At 31.4% G+C, this 19,624-nt stretch overlaps 2 protein-coding genes across 6 annotated transcripts in view; both read left to right on the top strand.

The window, feature by feature from the left end:
• The window catches only part of LOC131852099 (phosphatidylinositol-binding clathrin assembly protein LAP), a 46,466-nt gene extending 42,861 nt beyond the window's left edge, over positions 1-3,605 (top strand). For 4 of the 5 annotated variants that reach the window (XM_059202728.1, XM_059202731.1, XM_059202729.1 and 1 more), the window contains one exon: positions 943-3,605. In XM_059202728.1, the coding sequence (XP_059058711.1) occupies positions 943-1,056 (114 nt within the window). In that variant the 3' untranslated portion in view covers positions 1,057-3,605. The remainder of the gene's footprint in view (positions 1-942) is intronic. The other variant, XM_059202730.1, reaches the window with a different exon arrangement.
• A 3,279-nt stretch (positions 3,606-6,884) lies between these two features.
• Positions 6,885-15,700, top strand: LOC131852134 (alpha-soluble NSF attachment protein). Its single transcript, XM_059202772.1, has 6 exons — positions 6,885-7,092; positions 9,388-9,584; positions 12,423-12,502; positions 13,401-13,586; positions 14,226-14,399; positions 14,928-15,700. The coding sequence occupies exons 1-6, from the start codon at positions 7,001-7,003 to the stop codon at positions 15,075-15,077; spliced, it is 879 nt and encodes a 292-aa protein (XP_059058755.1). The 5' UTR covers positions 6,885-7,000; the 3' UTR covers positions 15,078-15,700.
• The last annotated feature ends 3,924 nt before the right edge of the window (positions 15,701-19,624 follow it).

Raw genomic sequence — 19,624 nt, 5'->3', positions numbered from 1 at the left:
ATATTTGTTAAATTACTTCTGAATTTTGACTCATATAAGGTAACTGTGTTATTAAAAATGACAAATTTGAATGACTCCATGCATGGATGTGAAATTCGCATGACTAGTTGTCTGTGTGTGATGAATAGATACATGTGTTCGCACGCGTTTTTATTCATAAATGTACTTATTTTTACTTCATTCTTCTCTGAATGTGTAATACAGTATGATTTTAAAATATCATGAGTTCATTCATCATCTTTATATGAATTATCAGATTTATTGTTCAGCTCCTCTTGTACCTATTTATAGGCTATTTAATGATAAGGCTAGGCTACTTAATAATAAGATTAAACTACATTTAATTATTAATATGTACAATGAAACCTATACTATATGTATATTTCACGCTTACTACTAAATGCATTAAATAGAAAATTAAAATTTTGTTATAATATTTTCCCCAAAAGTTTTAATTTTGGAATTAATGACAATAATAATTAAATTAATAATAAAAATAGCATCTAAGAAAATTGGAAAGCCGTCTTGAGTGACTGGGACTTCAGTTTCAGACGCAGCTTGCTTTGTAAGTTATTTCAGTGGTAGAGTGAGATTAGGCAGTGAAATAATAAAAGAATAAGAGGCGTGACATCTTAGTCACCTATAATGGTAACACATGAGTCACAGTCGTCAAATGGTGACGTCAATTTTTTGATATAGGCGATTGTTACCACTTACCATCAAGTGGTCAGCCTGTTTGCCATGCCAATTACAAAAATATGCAGTTTAGTATTAAGCGTGGGATATACATATTCAAGTAATGTACGTATAAGTACAATTTTATCGAAAAAAGAGGTTATACATGTTCAATATTGACATGTAATAATTGTATACAAGTTCAATATTAACATGTACATGTATACATGTAATTTATTATTGTTCATAATAACATTACTATTCCAGCAACAGCCAGGGATGGTAATGGGCATGCCCGGTGCCCAAATTATGCCGATGGGGATAGCCCAACCGATGAGACCCGGCGTACAACCACAGACAACCACCAACCAGTTCAGTTAAATTGGTCATCTCCCTTAATCGACCTGAATGCTTCGCGTCTAGAGGTATACGAATGACATGTTACAACATGTTTGCATCAAATGTTTTCTTTTGATACATATATCAAGTCTCTAGAAACATTTGCTTTTTTGAAACATCCTGTATAAGTGTTTACAAGAAATTACATGTATCAAGCATTATGGTAGCGCAACATGTATTTTTGTGGATACGTGCACGAAATTTCTTTAAATTATTTGTCTGTACTGTCAATTCGGTTAATATTATTTATGACTGGAAGAACAGTTAATAGTTGTTATTGTTTCAAAACATAAAAGACATACCATCGCGACTATTGTCCTAGGTGGGGTAGTCAGCCTCTGACGCCTGTATGCCAACTGTTGTTTCAATTGGGTAAAAAGAATCACTGATCTAGTGACATTAATTTCATCGCATTATTATATTTGTATTTAATAAAAATTTAAATGGTGAAAAGCAGTCGGGTCTTAGGAATTTATGTAATATTTTGAACGTATATGTATTTAGTTTAATCAAAGTAATAGAGGGACATTTCAGGCGGTTCTTCTAACGTTACTGTTTGCCCAATCCTAGTTATGCGCTTCGTTCAAAAATGTGTTTTATGTTACCGACACAATAATAACTTAGTTACTCAATTATTATAATATTTAGTCATTAAAAATAGTTAATTAGTTTACTAATGTGTGAGTAACACTGTTATTCATATAACAGCATGGGATTTCTTTTGAAATTATAAATATTTGAGGTCTTTATGAATTATTTAAAATGTTTAGTTTTATTAATCAATTGTTACTCGTCATATCTATGAAGGTACGTCACTATTTAATGATATTTAGTAAAAAAAATTAACATGGTGTGTATATTGTTATCATTAGAAATGTTAGTATCAAAATATTGATTTGACATGCAAATTGTAATTGGTAAATGTATTTATTAAGAGGAATGAGTCAATAGAAATGTTTATTTTTAATTGATTTTAGAAATATTTAAACATTTCGCTAGTTCATTGTTTTGGAAGCATTCTTTTTTCAGAATTATTGTCTTATGAAAACGGTGCGCGCTATTTTTATTTCATTCAAAATTCAAACCGACATCACATTCCATAATTGTACAAAAACATAATTTATTGTTAGCGACATAAAACATGAAATATATTTTACATATTTCCGATTCATTTATAATTTTGAGTCGGTATTTATGTTGAAGCTTAATGCAGGCAATTCATAGCCGCGTGTGATCTTTACTTGAAATGAAGCGTGTACAATACTCAGTGTGGTAGTGTGCGTATTTGACACATTGACAGTGTTGCCAACTTATGGATTTCCTACCCAATATTAAATGTTTTTTAAGTATGAAATATATATTACAAAACAATTAGAATATTTCTATTGATTATTATAGAAATTTCATGTTTTTGTTTTCAATTAGTAATGATTTATTTATATGTCATGGTGCTAGTTTTCTGAGCAAATAATTTGATTTGTCCTATTACCACACGTCACTAATGTTACTAATGAATGTATACACAAAAAAATATATGATTATTACCATTCATTTCCTATTTTATTATGAAATGATTTTTGATATTCCTATTTTTATTTTCTTTTTCAAAATGACTTGTAACAATTACTCAAAGGGATAGACGAATGTTTACAACACTGTAGTGTAGTTAATCATAAACCTACGCACACTTACACATTAAGACACAAAATTACGTTTATTACAAGCATAGTCCACACGCGCTCTTCAACTATACTTTTAATTCAATCAATGAAATTTGTAGTACGTAGATACACGGAAGTAGGTCCTTATATACCCCTAATTATAATATAATGAATGTATAAAATGCTATAATTTCGTAATCAATAGATAATTAAGGTTAAAGGTTTGAACACCGGTTTAGCTGGATATAATCTAGTATGAATAGACTAGAATGTTAAACCAGTGTTGCCATATAATTGTTAGTTATACGACCCAACTTGCTTATAATAAAATGCGTTCTTGAAGTACCTTAAATGTGCTATTTCCGGCAAGTTCGCATATTGTCACGTAATCATATGTAAAAACTATTTAATCTAGATAATGTTCTATTATGAATTAGATTGATATCAGATTAGTGTTACGGGTCTGATGTGTATGAATGCTGTTGTGAATATATGGACTAGGTTCATTCCACGTGACCATTCCCTATATATTGTGATGAATTGATGATTCATCTTTGATCCTGTATGTTTAATAAATGCCAAATACTTAGGTATGGTACACGTGTATTGTTCTGTCCTCTATTCTACTCTTATCGGTCACCGACAATACTTTGTACAAATGTTCTATTTTGTAACTATAAAAATATATATGATTAGCTTACGTGTGATATTATGTTCTAAAGACTGTAACGCAATTCATAAAAGTATTACGTATTTTTAAACTTTTCTTTTTCGTTTGGACAAAGTATTGTAGGTACAAATAAATTGTTGCCATCATACGCACGATTAATAAGAAAATGCATTAACATTAAAAAAAACTGTTTTTAAAATCGACTTAAATTTCGAGTTAAAACTTCAATGTCGATATTCCAATTTTTTTTGGAGTTGATACGTTTTTTATTTTACGTGAGACATATGTTTAATTTAAAATATTATTGATGGCAACACTATCGATGTTGCTGCATTATTATTTGAAATGTAATCGTAATCGAATAGCTGTTTATGTAAACCAGTTAGAATAGATGCTAATATGCGGTTTACAATTGTCGATCAGTAATTGATTATTATTGTAAATAAACTTTTATGATCATAATGCACAGAGTCAATGTGAAATTACGAGCCACTTACTTTATTTGACTTTTTTAATAGACACCATGAAAACTTTAGTTTTATAGGCAAACAAATTATCATATTTTATTTTTTTATGCCGAGTAACCCTGATATATGTACGTATTTTGTAATAAAGTTTTCTGGTGTCTCTGTAATTATAGTCAGACATTATTGCTTATTATGTACCTATGAATTAGTTGTAATTATAATTTCATAGTTCAATTTAATGATATATAATATCATTTACAATCGTGTGTGAAGATCTGTTGCTTGAGATTTTGTTTTTGATGGTTGATAGTATTTTTTGTGCAATATATATTATTATATAATTTTGTAAAATTATTTTCGTTGAATAATCACGCAATCATTTTATTTCAAAGTATTATGAATTGAAACATACTTATTGAGACTTATGAATTTATATTTGCCATTAAGTAAATCCTATATTTTCAATTGAGCGGGTAGGTTTTGTCTAAGCAACACTTTTTTTATTATTATACTTTTAATATTTGAATACATTAACGGGTCTAAAGAATGAAAATATACAGCTATGAGTATTGTTGTGTAGTTTAAAAATTATTTTACAATATTGTGCTGATAGAAGCAATCGGCACGACTGATTTATTTAATAATACACATTCACTAGTGTAAAAATGAGAAAATAAACAGTAAGCCTTTAAAATTTTAAGTTGTACATTTTATTGTTTTAATATGTTGATGTAACGTAATAATGATCTTTATATGTAAATATTCGCTGCTATATTATTTTGATTTTGTCGCGCCTTGCATATTGGAGTAGATTATTTATAAAAGAAATAAATCAATTCTAATTATTTTTTTGTTTTTTATTTTTATTTTAGTGTTGCTAGTAGTAAAAATTTTTGTTCTTACATAATAAATATGTATGTAACGTACCTATTAATGTCTATGTACCTCTAAATCCAATGACAATACTTATCAGAAATCTACTCTTAAAATGGTCTGTGTGATGTTGTAGAAGTAAGAAAAAGGGGAAAGCATTATACAAGTCTGTCCTATACTTAGATTTCTGTCATGAATAATAGTTATGTTTACAAAATTAGAAGTAGTTTTCCACTTTATTGTTATTTTTAGGACAGACCAATATGCTAATTCTATTTGTATATTCATTGTAACTTTCATTATTCCTACTGTAGGCTGGCGGAGGGGATGGACGGTATCTAATACCAACATAATAGATTACTAAGTAATTTAAATAATTTATTATTCCCAAATTGTAAACCAATAAAAAAAATATAATCTACTAACATTACGGGCCTCAATGGAAATTGTTTCTACCATCCCCAGAAACTCAGTAACCCTAGAGATAGTGTTAGTGATATATGCAAGATTGCGCTTGATTGTGTGAAGAGACAAAGGAAATATATTGATCTTACCTAATAATGAGATGTTATAGTAGCACTTTTTCAATAGATATCTATCATAAAATATTGTTGATAATAGCAGGACAAAGTAGACCCACTTGTAAGGTATATAATTAAACAGACGATAAAGTAGGCGACAAAATAGTTTAATCATAATAGCTTGTGGTCATAAATGTATTATAAAATATTTTTCCAGTGTTGCCGTTATAAAATATCGATTATCAAATAATAAAAATATGGATTATGATATGACTATGATAAAATGTTTAATGGGAGTGAAACTTTTATTAGATTGTGTTCTATCTAGATTTTTCCTAAATTAAGATCACAGATAACAAAATAGAAGTTCAAATTAATAGAAATAGTTCAATTACATATAATAATTTAGTCCAAACACCACAACCTTCAAACTTAGTACAATGTATCCACTATAATAAATATATAGTTAAAAATCTTGTTTTTGTTTGTTCTGTGATAACTATACACTCTATCATAAAGCTTTCGGACGTTGTGTAATGTATCTTGTTGAATCGCCAATAGAGGCGGTTAATTATTATTACAACCTAAGTACATACAATAAATTAATAAAGTTGAGAATGGATATTTCATTTATTTATTTTTTTATATTACCTTAAATTCCTAATTGAGTATAATACATATATAGATCAATAATAATAATAAAAAAAAAGAATACTACCAGGAATAATTCTCAGGTAAGTTGATTTCCCATTTTTTTACTCTGCATAGTATCACGTCCATATAGGCTATAACTACTCGCTATGGAGGATACATCCGCGTTAGAAGTTAGTTAGCTCTAGAAATTATGAACTCGTGATCATTGTCTTACAATGGTGAAATCACCAGAAATTGAATTCGGTGATTTCCAAAGAAAATCATGGAGGTCGATCTATCAAAATACAATACTAGATGGATGACCATTATTAGTTAGAATTTCTTTTCTGATGGCGTTTAGTAGGCGTTTGCATTTCTATATAATATATGGCATAGATTTAACTAGTAAGTCATCATCGTCATAACGATTCAGTATCGTTACATTTGGATATACTACCGCCTGATACCTAGTATTATAAATAACATAAGTCAGCTGCTTACAGTTGACGCGCGATATTTTTGTAATATTTAAGTTTTTACAATACTTTAGGTGTTATAGTTGAAGTAGTAATAATTTAAAATAAAATAAAATGTTTACGTTCAATCTGGTATATAGCTGTAGCTTTATTTCTACTTTAACAATAGTATATAACATAATGTAGGTATCATTAATACCAAGGAGATCTAAACGATAAATACGCAAATGTTAAGCAACACTTGGATAAATATGACCGAATGACAATTAAAAATGTAAACTGCTAAGTGTATAAATAAAAACATTAAAAAGCCATAGATACAGTTCCTAATGGCGGAGATGAAAAGGATTAATTTACCATATTGTTTTCTTCTATACAAGTGTCGTGTGAAATCGTGTAAAAGTCGCTTGCATACTAAAAAAAAATTAATACATAGTAAAACGAAATACTTTGAACGCATCCATAAAAATTTTTTTAACAGGCAACACTAAACCAATCGATGACAGCGACGACGAGAGATTTCTCTCGTCGCTAATGCCGTGACGACATTTTGTCAATATAATTGTAAATTTAATTCAAAATTCAGTGAATTTTCTTAGTGCTTAGTTTTATATAAGCCACAAAAATGGCAGACAATGAACAAAAAGCATTGCAGTTGATGGCCGAGGCCGAAAAAAAGTTAAATTCGTCGAAGACGTTCCTAGGATCGCTTTTTGGGTGAGGACAATGACTTTAATCATATTTTTGTTGATTGATATCTTAGCTAATTCTTACCTAATACAAATAAACATTTTTAGTATTATATCAAGAATACTTGTTTCAAAATTAATCATTAGTAAGTTATTCAATAATGGCTAATTTTGATATATTAATTCCCTAGCTTGCCTTTGTTGCACTATTAGATTTCCTGAAATTGTCTAATCTGTTTTTAATTAATATATAGAAACGTAGTTTGGAGTTACATCATGTAGTTCAAATATTTATTATTACGAAATATATGGTATTCATGTTTTGAAACTAATATTTGTCATAATTAGCTTCTATAACATTATGATTAGCATTTATTTGGATGACTAACGCCATCCAAATTTTGTTTTTCTAAGTCTGCTAAACCGTTTTCAATGTCACACAATTCTTTTGTGTACTTATGACTAAGTGCTATTAATTTCTAACATGCAAATTTTCCTTTATTTTGACCAAAAATAAACTTTTTACCTTCATGATAAAAGGACTATTTTTAGCCAATCCAATTAGAAATTAGAAAATATCTATATCATGAGTTAATTCTAATAAACTTGTGTTCAAATAAAAGAATACACAAGAAAATAAAATTATTCAATTTCATTATTTAACACAATAAAGTTATGCTGGAACTAGTCTTCAAATATTTTTTTTGCAACAAAAAACAAAAGCAATTTCTGAAATTTCTAAATAATTGCTTTTCATTGCTATGCATTAGTCTGTAATTCAAAAGAACTCTCTCAAAGACAAACTTTGCAAATAAATTTAAATTTATTTTATTTAATTAATTGCAAATTTAAATTCTAAATTTGCAAAACAAAAGGTGAGAGACCTGTTGTTTATTTGATAAAATAGTACATACATAACATAAAATAAAAAGTAGAATTGTTACAGACCACATGTATATGTATAGTCAGTTTGTTACTTGTTAAAACAAACTAGAACAAACATTTATGACTAGGGATAGAGATTAAACTGCCTTTCTCTAACCATAATTTATTTACTATAGCATGCAACAAGTTAACCCTTGACCAGACTTGAAGTCTAATCATTCTTCTGCATGCCCAAGGTTGCCTGGAAGAAATCACTATTTAGTGTTAAGACCCCCATTGTTACATTTCTCCATCTTTTTTTCTGTTAGAGGAACAGTGAAGAGTTTTTCATTCATTCCTTAATTTAAATTGTAAGCTATATAATTATTAGTACCTATACATCATATTTTGAAATTCATTTTTTTTATATATTTTTAAATTTTACCAACACTATCAGAGATACTGCTTTGTTAACTTTGTGTCATAATCTCATTTGTAAGTTCACTGTCCAAGCTGTATCCTACAACCGTAATACAGCTTACAAAGCAAGCTGCTTAGGTGCAGAAATAGGTGAAACTGAAATAAGTATCCATGCAGATAGCTGGTAAAAATAATCTATTTCTAGTCATTTACATATAACAATAATTATTACAATGTTTAACTGTGCCATTTATCTCATGGGTCATGGCTCTAAACATTCTGCAGAATTAGATTATTTTATTGTTACTATAATTACAGCTTTATCAAACCTTTAACATGACTAGATGTTGGTTCCTGGTAATGCAATATGTAGTATAAATGATATATAAAACATATTACACTTATAAATGGCATGTAGTATGGTATGGTACTGTAAAGACATCTTCTTGTAGTTATATTTGAACATTACTAAAATATAATCACTTATAATAATTACATCCATTTGTACAAAAATAGTTATGAATTGTTTCAGTTAATTTGTACAAAAATGATTATGAACTGTTTCAGTTATTGACTAACATACACTTAAATATACATAAATACATGATATGGGGGTTTAAGCCCACAGTTCCGTGATATTGAGTAATGCTTGCTTGATAACACATACAAACTTTAATTATCTCTTCTACAATATTTTTAAGTGAGGGTTTGGTTTAACTTTTGACTATAATTAAATGCTTGTGATAGGTCAAAAATCAATCTAAAACATTTTTTCTTTCCTTCCCTCCTTCTTCAGTGGGTCTTTATTTAAAGGATGATAATGTGATGGTGCACTCGCTGCTCAAACGTTATATGCTGGCGGGGCACCATTGAAGGATGATATGATGAGTATGAGGTCAGGTCAGTTAGCCCATCGTTGCAAATTCACCGGGAATTTAAGATTATGGTTTTCAGGCCGAACCGCGTGGAGGTCAATAGGAGGTACATTGCTAGCAATGGGGTTATTAATCCTACTAACAATCGCTTTGCTCCTCATCAGTGGGTCATCAAAAGTAGAAGAGGCGGTGGACTGCTACCTTCGTGCTGCCAATCTTTTTAAGATGGCTAAGAAGTGGGCACAAGCGGGCCAGGCGTTCTGCAATGCCGCCCAATTACACCTGAAGGCTGGGGTCCGTCACGACGCGGCAACCAACTTTGTAGATGCTTCCAATTGCTACAAGAAGTGTGATCCTAATGGTAGGTTCATATTCTATAATAATAATCTACCGACCCAAAAATCAGCGTTGGAATCTATATTTCCAGCATAGTTGAGATGTGGTTCACATTGACTCTGTTTTGTAATAATTTTATGTCATTTTTGTTGTTTTAAAACGAGTCAATCAAATTCTATTCTATTCTAATAACCCTGGACAATTCACACAGTGCCATCTAGTCCTGAGCTATGCAGAACTTGTGTTGTGGGTAATAGACAACTGATATAAATAAAAATACTTAGATTTTTCTTTGTAAATACATACATAATATATATAGAAAACACCCAGATCTATACAAACAATTAAACTCAAGAATATATAATGTTTGTACCATACGAAGAATCGAATCCGCGACCTTTCGGACAACCTGACAACTGACAGCATGTATCTGCAGCCTACGATGAAAATAGTTTCAGATATTTACAGCTTTTAGAAACGGACGACGGATATCATGGTCGGTCACGAACTATAATAATATTAAATCGTTAGTCGATTTCCAGAGCTACACTACACATATTTACCTGTATTTTATTGGATTTTCGTAGGATGGCAGTAGATTTTTTAAGAAATATGTATTTTTTTATGTTGTAATCTTCCTAAGTGAGCCTATTAGGCTAAAAAGCTCGCTTAGTTTTGATGTCAATAAATAAATAATCTAATAATAAATAAGAAAGTGATGTATATCGCAGATACAACTTTAATAAATTAAGTGTAACTTAGTACCTACTATGATAGTGTTTGGGTAGTGTTTTACTATATGGATGTCATCCGTATCTCGATTAGAACAAATAATGCATGGAGCCTGCTCGCGCTACCCCACTGCTCCTCCGATCGAACAGGCATCAAAATTACGACAACTTAAGCTTAGGTCTGAACTCCTAGCGGTGCCCACAGACTAAAGTCGTAAGCGTCGGCGGGAGTTGTCCTTTAGCCGGTCCTAACCGGGGCACAGTTAGTAATATTATAAAAACGAAAGTTTGTTAGCGTGGATGGATGTTTATTACTCGCACGTAAAAACTACTCAATCTATTTTAATGAAACTTCACAAAATTATAGCTTTTACATCAGAATAACACATTGATATGGTAAGAAAAGGAGTAAATAACGAGATGAATGCGAGTTGGCCTTCAGCCGGTCCTTAAGTCCTTCTGCAAGTTTGGAGTGCTATTTGCACTTGCCCTAACAGCATTAGAATACTACGTAGTTGTTATCATATAAACCGTTATCAGGTAAATCTGATGATAACGATACTTTACTCAAGCGCGAGGTCACTATTCTAACATTACGTGAATCTTCCTAAAATGAACGCATATTACCTACATATGACAGGTAAACAGTAATTTTGTTTTATATAAGAATATGACTTATCTATGGTTTATCTAATAATATTATTATCTATGACGACAGAAACATCACGTAATTTACGTTGTTATGAATCTTTAACTACTTTAATAATGGCTCATCTAGACCTCGCCCGGATTGTAAAATATTTGTACAAATAATTAAAATTGAAGCGGCTGTTTGTAATTTTTAAATTAACAGTTTTTCACGTAATGCATATGAAAGTATATGCAGTACTTACATCAAAAATTAATAAATAAAAATTATCTGTCTGTTCTTAGTATTCTCTAAACGTCCTATTTTGACGGAACTTTTACTTTCAGATTGTCACTACAGTGTTGTAAGGAGAAACTTAGGCTATTTTTATTTTAGTTTTTTTTTATTATTTTGTTTAGTTCCGTTACAATTAGCATGTGAGAGATCACAAATATTCAGTGAGGAAGCTAGCTAATCTACCTTGGTGACCTAATTCCGACCATGTTTCGTCTCTGAACGAGGCGTTAAATAGGGTTCGGATATAGCTTGGAAGCCTAGTATTGACTGTTTGGCGACCAAACCGAGACGCCGAATTGAATATTTGTGGTCTCAAACATGCTAATTGAAGCGAAATTAAATAAAAATAATATAACTCCATTAAGTAGTGAAATGGACTTCCGCAAAATAACATCTAATTCGAAACAAACTGACAGAATTCTCACTCTTTATTCATAAATAACTAGCTGACCCGGCCACTTATTGCTGTGGCGCAGTTCTAATATTGATTTTACGAAGTATAACCATCCTATTTCTAAAGCTGAACCAAATTGCACACATGGTCCCAAACATATTTTTTTTTGTGGTTTTACAGTTTACCTCTTTCAGTTTTTATTATAAACTAATATTATTTAAAAATATTATTAAGTTAACAGTCGACGTCGGGATGACACTTGACGCGCCCATATTTCGCTGAGTATATTTTAATTTAAAACTAAAGTCAGAATGGACTAGCCTACTACCATCTCTCATACATACAATGTAACACACTAGGGGTACTCGTATAACAAATAATGCGTGGAGTAAGGCCTGTTCCACAGATCGATCTCCTTCAGGGAGATCAGGGATTAAATTTACGACGACTTGAGCCAACGATCGAACCCGTAGCGGTGCCCTCAGACTAAAGTCGTATCCGACAGGCGGGTAATCCTTCAGCTGCTCCATAAGTCCTTGCTTTGGTATGGAGTGCCATCTGCACTCGCACCTATAGTCCGGTAAGCTATAAAGGCCAGCTGCGGCCAACAGCATTAGAGTAGTCCAAAAAAAAATACTAAAGGTACTGTTTTACCTTCTGGGAACCCAAAAAACTAAAAAGGAATTTGGGAGTTTCTCATATCGCTGATTGAATGTTTACTGGACTCAAAAATCTTACAGCATGCTCTCGGCGTTTACCAAACATTGCTGAACTATTTCTGATAAAATTAAAAATATACACATATTATTGCAGAGGCTGTGTCGTGCCTATTGAAGGCAATCGAGATCTACACCGACATGGGTCGTTTCACCGTCGCTGCTAAACAACATCAGGTAACATAATTAGTTTTAACCCATGAAGGCTACTTTTATCCCCATAATTTGATGGGCCTACCCCAAATACCAAATTATCATAAAGATAATTAATTCATTGTTTTATTTAAATACACTACCCACATAAATATCTTTTTGCCCTATGACTGAATGGGAGAAATTGCCTTAAGGATTTATGTCCGCCTTTATTTATTATTTGTTGCTGCATTAAAGTATTAATAAATAAATAATTAGTTAAGTAACACTCTTATTGAGATTACTTTGGACACTGTCATGTATTGATAACTGCAATACTCGCTTCCATCGTTGGACGACACTAAAGGCCAACTGTGGCCGACATTAGAATAATAGTTCGCAAAAAAATTCGAATTACGTCCATTTACCTAATGTAATACACAATATTATAAACGCGGAAGTTTGTGAGTGTGGACCATGCACATGGTTGGATAATTGTTACTCTTCACTCAAAAGCTGCTGAATGTATTTTAATGAAACTTTACAAAATTATAGCTTATACATTAGAATAGCACATAGGCTATAAATTTCACGCTGATGAAACTGGGGGCAGCTAGTAATATTATAGACACTAAAGTTTGTTAACCTGGACGGATGGATGTTTATTACTCTCACGCAAAAACTACTGAATGTATTTTAATGAAACTTTACACAAAATTATAGCTTATACATCAGAATAATACATTGATATGGTAAGAAAGGGAGTAAAAACGAGATGTCTACTAACAGGGATAAATGGAAGAGAAAAACATATTACGCCGACCTCAAATAAATGGGATAAGGAAGAAGCCGATGATGATGACATCAGAATAACACATATAAATTTCATGCGAGTAAAACCGCGGGCACAGCTATTACACGATATCGCTTTCAATGTTTCCAGAACATCGCAGAATTGTACGAGACAGAGTGCGTCGACTTGGGCCGCGCTATGCAGCACTATGAACAAGCAGCCGACTACTTCCGCGGTGAGGAGTCCACCTCGTCCGCCAACAAGTGTATGCTGAAGCTGGCCCAGTATGCCGCCCAGCTCGAGCACTATGACAAGGCCATACAGATTTACGAACAGGTCAGTGTAACATACGATATTGACAACCTCAAGAAAAGAGCTTATGATTTCTTAAAAGGCCGGCAACGCACTTGCAATTCCCCTGGTGTTGTAGGTGTCCGTGGAGGGCGGTAATCACTTACTATCAAGTGTTGCAGCTCCCCTGATGTTAAATAATAGTAGTAGTATAAAAGAAAATGTAAATTAAACTCCTCTGCATTATATTTGATGCGGTTAAACACCACCGTACTTCCGATCGTCGCGGAATCCATTCTATGCATGGTGCAAACATTTATGTTCATGAGTATGATTGTTTGTGTTGATCTTGATGTTTTCTGATATAAAAAAATATATTTAAGTAATGATATCAGTTGTCTAGTACCCATAAAACGAGTTTTGCTAACCTTTGTTGTTGTTATTATTATTACTAGTGTTTTTGTCCTTGATTTAGCAACAAGCTATCAAAGTTTTTAATATCCGTACTAATATTATAAATACGAAAGTGTCTGTCTATTTGTTACGTTTTCACAGCCGAACTTATCATAATAAAATTTGACGAAATATAGTGTTCAAAAGATACTAGATCTTTTATCATATACATCTAAAAAATGTAGACGAGGTACCTGGAAATGCAAAATCTAAATAAACAATAATTTGCAGATCGCCAAATCGTCCTTGGACAACAGTCTTTTGAAGTATAGCGCCAAAGAGTACATGTTCCGAGCGGCGTTGTGCCATCTCTGCGTCGATATACTGAATGCCCAGCACGCCATAGAGAAATACTGTGGCCTGTACCCTGCCTTCACTGATACCAGGGAGTGCAAGCTTATCAAGGTATGTAATCTTTACATCGTATAAAATGATAACTTCATTTTATACGATGTAAAGTGCTCCCACCGTGTGTTCGCTTAGATCTTTAACTAACTACACAACGGACATGCCAACATGTCTCTGACCATTAAACTATCGTGGAAGATTCCAAGCCTATCTTAGCTCTACTGCGCTCTTATCTAGAGGACTAAGATCATGCCTCTTATCCTGTAATGTCACTGCTCCCTACTATAACACAACTTACAAAACAAACTCACAAACAAATCTTTGTTCGGTATTGGGTGTTTTATATATAGAATATGTATGTATTTTCGAAATAAATGTATCTATGTATTTATATCAGTTATCTAGTACACATAACACAAGCTCTGCTTAGCTTGAGGCTAGATGGCGCTGTGTGAATTGCCCTGTGATATTATGTGAGACCAATATAGATAGATATCACTTCTAGCTTGTAACATACTGGTATGCAGCATTCCATTATAATTAAAAAAAATAGTACATCTATGTTTATTTACATTTCTTTTTTAGGAATTAATCGAACACCTGGAAGAACAAAACATAGACGCGTTCACCGAAGCCGTGAAGACTTACGACAGTATATCCCGACTGGACCAGTGGTACACCACGATGCTCGTTCGCATCAAGAAACAGATCAACGACAACCCCGACCTGCGTTGAGTCGCCCGCGTGTCTATGCCCGACGCCGTTATCGCCGCGTGAGTCTATGGTACAGATGAAATACGTTTTGTCTATACCCAATTGTGTTTAATTTTGTTATTTAATTTCGATTGGTGCAAAATATATTGTTACTTAACGTTGTGTTGTATTGGTAATAATAACAATTCTAAATTAGTTTACTTTTTAGAATTATTCGTAGTTTAATAAATAGTAAAATATCAATTTTTGCAGCGAACTTGTTTATAGGAATTCTATTATTTTATTTTATTAAACGTGTAAGACGGTATTGTATGTGACAATGCAGAATTGTCATTGTAACTGTAACATTTGTTGTTGAAACGTAAATCATTTTTCTGTGGTAAATTACTTATTCATTTACTCATGTGTCTGTAATATACATAATTTTTAACATTCGTTGTCTAAAAACATATAGTATTCTAAATGACACGCTTCAATGTGATGGTATTACAATTTTACATTAATTATTGAACATATTAGCACGCCTAATAAAAAACTAAATTAATTGAAAAATTACTCTTGGAAATTCAACGTTAATACTATTGAATTAACGTTTAAAGTCGATTTACCTTTTTTAATAATGCTGTTTATTTTAAAGTACGTAATATGCAGAGCATACCAAGTTTTGTACATGATTCCATTACATGTATAAAACTATTTCATATTATATACATGTCCCTTAACACAGTTTCCTTTGTAAAATATGTCGTACATGATTGTAAATTACTTACACATCGTGTTTAATGAAATATATATTATAAATTGGACATGTATAGTTTATACATGCAATTAATTGTATAAAACATCTGTTGATGTAAATATTTAGAATTCCGTTCCAATAAGTTTTAACTGAAAACAAAATTATACCAAAGCACAAATATATAATGACTTTTCAAACAATTAGCTCTCTTTCTGCTTTTATTTTTATTAATTTGTGGAAAATCATCACCAAGATCATCTTGGGGAGCAGCGTGGGATATGTGGCGATTTTGCCATTAAAAAAGACGTACCTTATCAACTCCGACGGAGATGGTTACCTAGTAGTTGTTACTTAAAATAGTCTATGATTACATCCATATCTTTTCTCTAGTACATTATTATAACTAATGCAAAGCAGTTAATTGTCAATATACATAAATGTGGGACAACGGCGTCGGTTAATCCAATTCTTTTTAACTATGTAGTATATTCGTATGCCTATTTCAATATAACGGTTAGGCGCATTATAAATTCATGTTACACTATTGTTCGAAGTGATATTTAAAACATAAGATTAAATACTTTATTATATAGAGCAGTTGCTAACGATTCTCATTTGTTACAATCGATGTTCAGCGATTCTACAGTGAACTAGTGAACATGTCGTCGTAATTACGATACGGCGACTATCGGCGCAGTTTTGATTCCTCTCACGATACAAACATTTGTATTCATGAATATGATTGTTAGAAATGTTTTACAAAAAAATGTATTTAAGTGTTTTGTTATGATTGGGACTAGATGGCGCTGTGTGCATTGTTTTGATATTATTACTATTAAAATCGATGGGTTTACGATTATGAACAACTCATTTGAGTTATAGTTATAATTAGTTAACTGTACGGTTTTTAGTTACTATTGAAAAATGGTACCAATACCAAGCAAAAGCCACAATACTCATAAACTAAACCATTATCACAATTAAATAAAATGGATATCTGGAAATGAAAGGAATTTTAACGTTTCATACTAAATTCTTCACATGATCGTGCAGTTTTAAAATTATGATGGTTTTAAAATGATTTTTACTTTGCTACTTGGATGTGTTAGTTCAGTTTCATGAATATTTCACTTGGTTTTTGGTTTGGTTTACTCTTTACAACTCATATTGTATAATCACTAAACTATAATTTATTTCATGGAATAGTTAGCAACGGCGGTTCATAATAAAGCCTTAAAACATAGAACTATCAATGCCTTTTATCCGTGCTCACGAAATGTCAGTCACATCAGTCTGATACTTGGGTCATTTCATGATTTGTTTGTTTGTTTATCATTTCATGGTAATATGACAAAGTGGCCAGGTAAATATAAAATGAAATGACCTCACGATCAACAAATTGGAATACAATAAATAATATGTAATTTAAACATTTCGTTTGTCGTAATTTATTTATTCTTTTGTAAAATATTGTAATTAGGTATCATTAGCATCGACTTGTTAGTACGTGTATCATATATTGTTTTGTTGAAATATTTAGTGAGTACTTCGCGTTAATAATTTTGTATGAAGGGTCATGGTAGACTTAAACATGAATATCCATGATATGCGCTATCATTGTTTAGACGTGTTGTTTCACATGTTTATGTGTTACTTGACGTGTGATAAGCAAACAAAATGGTAGTGTAATATACATTTTGGGTCTTACTAGATTAAATGTTTATAGTTTTACATATTACATCATGTTTTTTGTCTATGTACCTCTTTTATTAATCCAAAATCTTCTTTAATGCCTCGTCAATGGTGTAACATGGACATTTAGTATTCAATATTAGGTAGTATAAATCTAGCAATTAAGTTGGGATATAATCGAAGTTTTTTAATAAATTCGTATTGGTACACTGCGAACGTTCCATATATATAGGTATGTATTGTTATGTTAAGTACACTCATTTGAGTCCAAAGGTACTCTACACTATTTAATTTATATTCATTGTTTTTGTAATTAAAATCGCCTCTATGTGACTTCTTTTGTATTGTATATGACAGTATATTTATTATTTAAAACTATATTTAGTCATAAACAAAGCGATCCCCATTCCACTACAAAATGGCGGCTGACGTCGGCCATTTTGTTTTCTTGTTTTGAAAACTCTTGTTGTTGTCGTGGAACGGGGCCTATTCTCTCATTTATATTTAAATGTTAATAACATTTAAGTTGTTGTAAATATTATTCTGTTTCGTTTGAATAAATTTTATATTTTAATTTTATTTTTGTTTGTTTCCTTTCACACTATTTTATTGATACTATTGTTGCTATTACTATAGTTTTCAATTATCATTAGTAATAAGCAGCTTCTGGTACATTAATTGAACTAAGGTAGCTTACACACGTGCGTCATTCCCATCGTAGGTGTGTACGTGCTCTTAGATTGTAATTGTATGTCGAATAAGGTGAAATTACACAATTACTGTATGCAAACTATATTGATATTGTCTAAGATACATTCGCCTTAATATTAGGCTTAACAGTTTTTGGTATTTTCGTAGTTAATACATGCGACATCTTCAAGGGGTTGAGTCATACAAAAATTTCTTTACGTCGCTCCCTGTAGAGGTAATCTCGCGACAGTTGACATTTTCATATATTTTACTATAAAATAATGATTGAGGTTTGAGTCTGAATCAATCAAATAATATCCTGATAATTATTTCTTCGAGTATAGAAAATCTTTGTAAATGAATCTATATTTTTAGTAATTTTTATCGCTGTGTTAAACATAATGTTTCAAAGTGTGGGATCTTAAATATTATGCAAGTCGTCTTTTCTTGTTTTTAGATTGTAAACTTTGATGTTTTATTAATAAGGTTTCCTTTCAGATGCATTATGAAGGCAATTAAAAGCATGTAATAAGCTGGCCTACCAAGAATTAACCTCGAACGCGGTTCGAAAGGATGTCAACCTGATATGATATATTCACCCGAAATTTATAGTTTAGTACATATTATTATAATTATGGACGATCTCATTTGAAAAGAGTAGAGAAGAATTTCTTGTCTGTTCTCTGTTCAAATTGCATTCCAAACTGACGGTAGATTGCACTAAATATAAGTCTGTAATAGATCTACATGAATATTCTATTTTCTTTATATTAGACTAGATTTTAGAATTTGATATGTTGCTAGGAATAGAGATACTAACAATCCGTTCGAGAATTTGTCCTGGAAAACTTATTTGCTCAATCATGTCACGATATCCGCCATTTATTTAAACAACAGGTGTAAATACTGGAGAATTTGAATATCATTTCAGTACCTACGCAATAATTTTAGCTACAAAATTTATCGCGCCATTTTTATTGTTTATGCTTTCATTAAGTTCAAGGTGTGGCATAGTTAGTCAAAAACACTTTACACACAATAATTGTTTTCTTTTGCGTAAAGAATGCGCGTGTGTGTGTGCACATTCCATTTTTTGTTATCTTAGTGTTAGTTCCATGTTTTTTGTCATAATTTACCCCTATTTTTCATGTGATTAAGTAGGTAATAAATGATTTGTAAATTAAGACTGTTAAAAATGTTTTTATTTTTATTCTGAGAATATGACATCATGTTCTATGTAGAAAATATGACGTACCTTTTCTGTAACTATAACTATTTTGTGGACAAAATAGTTGTACTTCTGTTTGTATAGAAGTTGTGTATTAATTTGTACATCATTGCTAGTTGTATAAAATACATACTTTTGTACAAATGCACACAGATTTCGTTATGTTTTATCATGATTCCTATATATCAACTAATATAAGCCCGTGGCAGTACCTACATT

Source organism: Achroia grisella, unplaced genomic scaffold (genome assembly GCF_030625045.1).
Source record: "Achroia grisella isolate CSIRO2021 unplaced genomic scaffold, CSIRO_AGI_Agris_v1 utg840, whole genome shotgun sequence".
NCBI lineage: Eukaryota > Metazoa > Arthropoda > Insecta > Lepidoptera > Pyralidae > Achroia > Achroia grisella.
Note: the sequence above shows the minus strand (reverse complement) of the source record. Positions and strands in the feature narration are given on the sequence as shown.